This window comes from Pterocles gutturalis, unplaced genomic scaffold (assembly GCF_000699245.1).
Source record: "Pterocles gutturalis isolate BGI_N339 unplaced genomic scaffold, ASM69924v1 scaffold6195, whole genome shotgun sequence".
Classification (NCBI taxonomy): domain Eukaryota; kingdom Metazoa; phylum Chordata; class Aves; order Pterocliformes; family Pteroclidae; genus Pterocles; species Pterocles gutturalis.
Window position 1 is genome coordinate 200,116 of NW_010143309.1, and position 9,715 is coordinate 209,830.

The 9,715-nt window shown below is 38.0% G+C and overlaps 1 protein-coding gene across 1 annotated transcript in view; it reads right to left on the reverse strand.

Annotated features, from left to right (window-relative positions):
* CERK (ceramide kinase) overlaps positions 1-9,715 on the reverse strand; it is a gene marked incomplete at its 5' end in the record, with an annotated part of 32,716 nt that overhangs the window by 11,285 nt on the left and 11,716 nt on the right. The window contains 2 exons of the mRNA XM_010084678.1: positions 643-795; positions 2,569-2,643. Of these exons, the coding sequence (XP_010082980.1) occupies positions 643-795; positions 2,569-2,643 (228 nt within the window). The remainder of the gene's footprint in view (positions 1-642; positions 796-2,568; positions 2,644-9,715) is intronic.

A 9,715-nucleotide genomic window follows, 5' to 3' on the forward strand; every position in this document is an offset into this window, starting at 1 on the left:
TGTCAAAAGGTACCTTCTAGTAGCACAGGATTTGTCTAAATATTAGCTAACTAGGCTGAACCACTTAGTGCTCTCTGTCATCGTTGCTGGAAAGACAAAACTAACAACTCACTCCATCAGCCAAATGTCCAAGACAGAGGGCTGTTTATCTCTCTCTAACTGATTGAAAACAAAGTAAAAATTATTAGCACAGAAAAGAGATTACTTTTTAGGCATCTGTCACTAGGTGACATATAGCAACACATTGCTATTAACAATACAGCACAGCACTAGAATGTTACTAATAAAAAAGACTATTCAACAAATTAGAATTAGGGTTACTTCCAACATTACAAAAGTTCAAGAAAAACTTTTTAGTCCTTTATAGAGCTCCTTAAATACTTAAAATATTAACTATCAGTTAATTTATTAACTGTGATGTGTAGTCAAACTCGACACAACTTCAATAAGCACACTGTTAGTTATCCTCCAAGTTATGGAGCTTTACATAATGTGATCCAGCACACTAGGTACCACAGGGAGTTTAAAATCAGGTTGAGTCTGCTTTTAAAACCTTCTGAGAAGCTTGGTTTGGAGAGAGCACATCAACTGCTCCAATATGTTTACATGCTGACAAAAGAACGTAATAATTACACAAGTTACCTGAGTAGTCATATCTCATCGGACCCATCCACCGCTTCTTTTCACTGTCTTTTAGAATATCTCCATAAAAACCGTAACCCAGCAACGATACAGAGTACTTCAAAAATGTGTTGTTATGATGTACAGAAGAGACATCCAGAGGCTGACAGTCACCTACAAAGATCAGAAGTGCAAGGTTCTACTAAAGCTTATTTTGTTTGCACCTGCAAACATGATAGTAACTTTAACATTACAGATTTTATAAAAATAAAAAATATTTGTATTTATGTCCTAATATATACATGTCATCTCCATATATATTTCTTATTCATGCAGAAAGGGAAAAATATTTTAATGTAACTTCATTTAATGTTTAAAGAGCACTAGACACTATGTGAGAAGAAAGATTGGTATGCTAAAAAATACATCATGAAGAATTTACACTCATTTACCTTGTAGCAGTAGGGGGGGATGTTATAGAAGAGATCAATGCAGTATCTGTACATCTACCAGATACTACTTAATCCTATATGTTTTACTATCAGAGGATAATTCAAGCTGGAAGGGGCCTTAGAAGGTTTCTCATCAGACCTCCCACTCAAAGTATGTTCAGCTATTAGGTCAGATCAAGTTACTAAGGGCTTATCCAGTCAAATCTTGAAAATCTGCAAGAACAGAGAGCACACCACCTCTCTGATGTCCTCATAGTGTAACCTTTGGAGTGGTAGTGTGTTTTGGGGCATTTAGGGCAGACGTGTTGTTTTTTTGTCTGTTCCTTTTTTTGGTTTTTTTTTTTTGGTTTTTTTTTTTTGTTTTCTTTTTTCTTCTGTTTCCCTTTATGCCCATTGTGTCTCATCCTTCTACCATGGACTACTGTGAAGAACATTTTACGTAAGTGAGAAACACTCTTAAAAATCCTAAAGCATGTGTATATATGCACATTTAATAATCCAGCTAAAATACTATATTAAATCCATATCGCTCTCTAATCCTAGTCCACTGGCCTAAACTCTACACATGCTGAACACATTTAACCATAGTTAGTAACAGAGAAGCTCATCTGTAAACCTTTGCAACACCAGCTCCTAAAACTGCAACTGTTAAGCACTCAATAAGAAGTGATAATGAAATAACTGTCACTTGGCAATTCTATCTTTTATGCTTACGCAACATTATTATAACTGAAGACGATCATATACAATTTTTCAAATTCAGTATTAACAACTGGACAGCTGTGATTCTTCAATATATGGCAGACAGGATGGACATCACAAATCACAACGCACTGAACATGCCAAGCTGTCTCCTTCAGACCCCGTGCAGTTCAAGGACTCCATTACTAGAGGACTTTGAGAAGTGGCAATGTCAGCATCCCTTCTGATGACAACATATCAAAAACCATTTATTGAAGGTTAGTTGTTTTCCTCCCTAGTTCCTCCTCAAATATGACTTACAGATCATAAAAATGGGGAATTATGAGCTAATTCTCATCAAGCAGAAGCCATACTTCTAACTTGGCACAGAAGCATTGAATTGCACAGGACAATTGGGCAACTAGTACAAAACACTACTATTCAAGTGTATGTGCACTTGTCATAGCTTTCTCTAAGAAAGGAAGAAACACATATATCGTCCAACAACTGGCATTGCCTATTGTATTTTACTGCTATTTTCAAAAGCATGCCAGAATGCCAGAAACCTTAAGCGCCAGATATAAAATTTTAAAATGTTATGATCCCTTCAAAACAATGAATTACAGCAGAGAAAACAATTAATTTTTAACCTCCTGTATGTCAAATCAGCCTCTTAAATCCCAAACAAAAAACCTTCCTATTCCAACTCAGCCATTAAGTTCAAATTACATTTGACAAACAGACAGAAAAAAACTAAATGGAATTACTACTTTTGTCTATTTTCATAACAAAACAGTGAACTGTGACCACCCACCTACAATAATATGAAGAGCTGATGTTACTGGATCAGAAATGCCAACAGTTGAATAGCATATGCAATCTGTTGATCCTGAAAAATAAAAAACCTAGAGATTAATTCATATCTTTTCCAAACAAGTATTATTGGCATGGTCCTCCAAATAAAAGCATTATTTTCCTTGGGCCTGCCCCCTCCTATCTCATGGAACAAAGTAAATATAAGGATACAAATATTATTATTTAAATTGTAACCTTTTTTGCCCCCAATTAGTAGAATTTCTCTCCATACAAAGATTTTCACTATGTAAATAATAAATACATAGCAGTTAGAGAAGGGAAATAGGTTAATTCACATGAAAAATCTCAGGATTACATTACACGTACACATACATGTTCTCAAATTTGCTACTGATACATTAGATGTAGAGCAGCTCAGATACAGAGTACTTAATTTCTGAGGTCGAATCAAATTGAAATAGAAAACTAAAAATGGAGGAATGAGCTATCACTATTTAAAATCCACTTTTGGCTCTCTCACTTTTAAAACAGCCAGGGTATATACAGTTATCAATAGGAGCAACGAAAATCCTTTGCCCTCCAACTCATTTCTATCAAGTAAACGCTATTCAGAAGCAGGCCACAGTGGACAAAGGCAGCTCCAGGAGCCAATTAAGGAGAACATAAATATAACAGAACTGCAGAACAAAAGAAACAGTGTGACTAAAGAGATCTCTCTCTACAAGGGTGAAGTTCAAGATGGTGCAAGTGTACCGTTACACGTATATGCTGTTACAGAGGAAATGGGACTCCAATTTCTCTCAGTATCTTAACAGACAAAGTAGACAGAGGCTGTTATCGTACCACATTTAGAGTTTTATAGCAGAAAATATTAAGTAGAGTTCAGATACTGAAGCTATGCTTTACTGCCATTTTTTTCAGTTTCATTTTGCCTCCTACACTCACGAATTTCATTTAGGCAGAAAATTCTCACTACTGTTGAAAGAAAAACAAATAAAAATAGTCACTAAAGATAGCCACTAAAAGATCTGTTCTGAACTTTGACTACTGAATGGACAAGCCTAACACTTCATCCAAACTTGCTCATTTGTTCAAGATCAATGTTCAGCAGCATTCTGCTGCCAGAATTACCTTAGTCATATTTGTCTTGATGTAAACCAAGCTTCAAAGCACTCGTACACCACAGGTGCGAGAAGAAGAGGTGAATTCATGCAAGCTACATTTTAGCTCAGGAGGCTTATCTCCCTATGCTCTTCTGCAGTCAATTAAAAGCTGATTTATCTGTTGGGCAATTTTATACAACTTATTTTCATTTCTATTTGTTAACTAGCAAGGGAGGGATAAAATTAGATGTGAAGTCTGAAATTAATTCTGAGGTTCTGAAACGGGAGGCTGGGGAAGCCACCAACAGTGTTTACCAACTGTCAAATCATCCCTCTTTCTCAGACATGCCAGTGGAGTACCAACTACGAACAGTAAAATATTGTGTTAGTTTTTCTTTTTCTCTTTCAGAGCTGGTACCAGTATAATTCCTTATGTACATTCCAAGATAATATAACTGGTCATAACACCACACCAAGCATGAACCTAACAGTACCAGTTTAAAGGTCACAAAAACATTCACGACTAAGGGTTTGAATCTCTTTGAATACTTCATAACCAAACAAATTCTAGACCGTTACATGGGTTTTGAATAGATTTGGAATCTACTACTGCTGAAATAGTACTCCAAGTAGATGCACACACAAACCCCACCAAAATCTGGCTTGTTTCATCAGTATAAATCTCAAACATAAAGCAGGATTAGAATGTAAATATAGCTTGACTAATATCCCATGATTAATAGCTTAGGATTGCCAGAGCACTCAGTTCAGGCAAGAAGCTTTCATAGAGCATGACTCTTGACTAATGTTAGGTGGTGGATGTTATTTGTTCTGGTTAAACCAACAGAAAAATTACACACATACTCTGACAGATTTTCTTTGGGGATTTTTAAAGGCAACAGCCTGAGTGAAGGAAAATAAAAGAGGTTTTTATGGGTTGCACTGAACTACATCCAAATGTGAAGAAAGCAGTTGGATTGCTTGCTAACTGAGCCCTAATTCATTAAAAAAGAAAGATCTTCAGTGCGGAAATTTTTACATTGGTGCTGGAAGGAAAATGGCATGCAAGGGAATTATTAAATTTCAGGTTAAGACACACAGAAGTAGCTACATGTGTACATGTAACACTGCAGACTCTGTCAAAGCTTCCATTCTAGTCAAGGAGATCTTGTCAGGAATGCTGATGGCAGCCTGAGCTTGATTTAAGGCACTCACACACAGGCCCCATTTGAAGGACCTTAGGAAAAAAGACATCTGCACAAGACAGGCAGATGCGACACAAGATCTACAGGCTCTGCTGACTGTATTGACCAGATGCTCCCCAGCTATAACATGAGTTTTGATGCCCATCTCACCTGCAGACACCTAAATGTAAGCATGAAAATTTGAGTATCAATTTCAAACTGAAACATACCCTAAGGAGAGTAACTCTGTTACCTAAAATGACACCAACCACTAGTGTTCAAGTGCTACAGATTATTCTCCTTGGCTTCCAACTGCTAATCCAGTAGAATAGTTGTCTTGCACAGAGCTAGTACGTTTCAGTGATGGTGGCACCATAGCACCATGTAGACAGCTGAATCCCAAACCAAATATCTGACATCTCCCAGCTAAAGAAAGCTCTCATCCCAGACATTTTGATATTAAGAGCCTGCTGAAAATATGAAATATGTAGAGGGCACATCAACTAGTCTTACTTAAAGTAAGTATAACCACTTTGAATCTTTACCATACATTATGTACACTAGAACTCTGTTCCATCACCCATTTTCCCCAAAGTCTGCTTGTTATTAGGAGATATCATGTAGCCACATAGTTGTTATATAGGGACGTTCCTCTATGATCTTTCCCTCCCCAAATTTGAACACTGTAATTTTTCAAAATAAATAAATGTAATGATCTAAAAATTATTAAGGAAATCCTTCATTTTAATTAATCACAAGCAGAAATTATCAAGATATGTATTTAAAATATTAATGAGTATGTACTCCCCATAAAACATTTTTGCTAAAGCAATATTAAAGAAACTATAGTGATGGATTGCACTACATAGAATACAGTAGAGGTAAATCACCAGATTTCCCCTTTGCATGCAAATGTTGCTGGGTATTTGTGAGTAGACAAGCAATGCAGACAGGTGCTCAGACACAACCTCACAAGCTTTAAATTGGTCATAGTACCATCAAAACAATAAGCAAAACCAGATGATTTACTGGTTGTATGGAAGAGTTCATGCCATTAATTCTGTGGACCAAGGGGGGACAAAAAAAATAATCAAAGTGCTAGAATAAATAATCTGAAAAATTATTAGACTACTAACTTAAAACTAAGTTTTCTTAAACCAAAATATACACATACTGCGGGCTAGAAGTAGTCACTTTTGTGCTTTTATTGATGGAAAGCTAAACAAATGCCAAAGAACTGGAAGTACTAAACCAGCCAGATGTCAGAAGCAACAGTCAGCTAGATGTTGATCCTATAAAAAAGAATGAATTTAATAAAGAAATAGAAATACTCTTAGTGCTCCACATGTGAGATACCTTTCACAGGGGCAGGTGGTCCCTGAGCACACAGAATCCTCAGAGATTAATTAGTACTGCAACAGGATTCTGTACCACAAACAGGCAGAATAACTTCAGTGGGTGTCCCCGTACATTTGTAGTGTTTTTGTCAAGTCACAATCCATGCAGTAAGCTCATCAATGAAATATCAGGTGAGTCATGCTAATGACGGAGTAACTGCATACTCTTGGTCAAGCAGCATTTAGTATTTTGAAAAACCTAGATGGTGATTTTCTGGGAAGTGTTTTTCAAGTGACAAGGATCTGGCGCACGCAAAAGCAATGGGAGAAGCTACTGTTACAGGGAGAGATCAATGACCCGAGAATACAGTTATGTTCCTACTCAAAGTTTATATACCTTCCTTCCTGCATCCAAAAACCAAGAAATCAAGTTTAACGTTTGCAGAATGACAAACTGGCTTAAAAAAGGAACAGTTCAGAAGGAGTTGGGGCTGGTTTTTTTTCGTAGGTAATCACTTCAGCATTTTTTCGTAGATAATCACGTCAGCAGGAGTTCAGCACCACAGTACAACAAATGAATTAATACAATAATGGGAAATTTAAGAGATTAAATTAACATCACAGGGAAAAGTAATCTTGACTTAGTTGTCTTCACAGCAGCCCCACAATGTTAAATGCAGTATTTAGCTCTAAGACTGTCATTTCCAGAAGTATAACTGATTTAAAATGCTGAAGGAGGAACACAAAACATGGCACTTCAGATTTCAAACTGGAGATACTGAACCTTGAAATGAGATGCTAACTAAACTGCAAAGATCATTAGATATTACAAACGTTGTAAGAGAACGCTGTGGAAACATCACTTGGAGTCATTTAAAAAAAGAATTAGATAGCTTTTCATGCTATGCTTTAACACATTTTTGAAAATAAATTTTACAGCTTAGGTGACAGTAGTATTAAAGTCCAGTCATGCTTCATGATTTTACTTGCATCTGGTTTTTAAGTTTGTGAATGAATCTTCCACTGTTTTTCTATACTACCTTCACATAAGAAGCCTGGGCTGTCTTTAGGATTCTTAACTTCTACAGCTACACATCAACATGCTGATTTTTTAACCATAAGACACACTAAGGAAAGAGACTGTCTAGAAACAGACACATCTATTCAAAAAGAGAGGCCAAGCAGGGGCTTGTTCCAGAAAGTCAGAATCCTGATTTACAAGTAGCATCCAACATTTAAAAAAAACAAAAGAGCCTGTGCAATCGGATATTGCCTAAGAAATAAAGCTAATTACTTAAAAATGGTCATACAGATGAGTGTTTTAGCATTAAATGTCTTTCATTTGTAGTTTTAAAGCTCTGTACAACTAAATTGACAGTTTCTGAGCAAAGATTAATTCTGCTGAATTGAGTGTTAGTCTGAATACAGACACTGTTTAATCACAACCACAATCACCTGCCATGTTTCTGTTAACACAGCCTGACGTTAGGAACTACATGATAAAAAAAAAAGGCAAAAACACTGATTCAGTGTCACCTTACCCCGGGCTCCTGTCCTCACCGAGTAAAGTGTCTGCATGTGTCAGAAAACAAACAGAGCTTTAGAACTTAATCTCTGAACTCTGGGTCGTGTTTGCTTTCAATATCTATTAAAGATAGATTATTCTTAGGATTTTAAGAAAAAGGCTGGTTATAAAGAACTAAAAAGAGCATAATGGGTGAAATTTTTCTAGATGCATGATTTATATTTCATTATTCTTTTGACTTGCAGTATCTTAGGACTGTCAGCTTAATTTTAAAAACAAGACTTCTTAGGGCTCTCTATTTTGGAACAGCCTTCTTGCTTCACACTAGTCTGGGAACAAGGGGATCTATTGGGGGTCAATACATGGTCAGAGTTCCACTACATCAAGCAAAGATGAACCGAGAACAGCTTCACCAAGGGCTGGAGAAAAACCCTATTGCTGCTTTCCTGACCACCCCGTCATGGTTTTACCCCCCTGACTAGCAAATGACCACAACAACCGCTCGCTCACCCCATCCTGCCCCCAGGATAGGGGAGAGAATTAAAGGGGTAAAGGGAAAAGAGACTCATGGGTTGAGATAAGAACAATTTAATAACTAAACTACAATAATATTGAAAATAACAATGATAATAATAATAGTAATATACAGAAATATACAAATGAGTGATACACAGTGACACTGCTCACCACCTGATAACCAAGGCCCAGCCTATTTCCAGCTAATGGTCCCAGAGCACAGAGTCCTGAAACCGCAATCTCAGAATGGAGATAAGAGCCCAAGTATCCGAGACTGAGAGCTGACCAAGGGAGTAAGACAACCCTGTGAGAGAGGTGACCCAGAGAGACAAGACCCAGAGCGAGATGACCCAGAGCAGAAGAGTGAGCACTTCCAGATCAAGCCTTATCTACATACTGGACATTACACACATGATATGGAATATATCATTGGTCAATCTGTGTCTCAATTCTCAAGTCAAATCCCGGGCTAATAATTTGGGCTGTGCTCCCTCCTGGCTTCTCCTGCACTTGCAGACCCTGGCACAGCAGAGATGCTGAAAAGTCCTTGACTGTCCTGGCACCAACTATAAACATCAGTATGTTGTCAGCCTTCTCCTCAGCACAAATCTGAAACATAGCCTTTTACTACCTACTGTGAAGAAAGTTAACTCTGCCCCAGCCAAAACCAGGACACACCCTGCAATGCATGGGTTTGGCTATTTCATATGCAATTTAAGGTCCCTGTGATAGCTAGATGTGTTAATAAAGGGTTAATATTTGTTCATGATTTGGCCCCCTTTTTCAGTAAATAATCACCTTCTCATATTTTCAGTAATGAATAATTTTAAATATTGTGCAATATACAAACAGATCAAGATATGCACTATTCTCTGTACTTCCAAAAACTTTAATTAATAAAACTTTATTTCCAGCTTCTTTATACACAATTATAAATAGTTTTGAGGGATCTAAATAATGACTTGGAGAAAATATTTGAATCACAGCACTGATTAGAAGGTGTGGTTTTGTGTGGTGGGCCTGTTTGTTAGTAGGAGAGGCCATAGTAATGGCTCCTGTAAGTAGCTGCTAAAAGTTTCCCCTGACTCCAAGTCTGCTGGCAGCAAGGGAGAGGTTGCAGTGGCAGCCCCTGTAACTAACTGCCAAGAGTTCCCCCAGCTCCAAGTCTGCTCTGGCAGCAAGGGAGGGGCTGCAGTGGTGGCTCCTGTAAGTGACTGCTGAGAGTTCACCCCCACCCCCAGCCCCAAGGTTTTAGGTGGGGGGAAGGAGTACCACCAACCTAGCTCCTGTGAGAAACTGCTGGAAGTTTCCCCAGCAGTGGAAACTGGTGGCTGGACCCACCCCAGGCCAGGGCTGAGCCAATCGGCACCTCTCTGAATGACATATTGAAGAGGGGGCACAGAAAATGGGGGTTGGCGTGGCCCCGGGCAGGGCCTGGTTCGGGCCAACTGGCCCTGCTGTCCATTTGCCTGCACAGCTT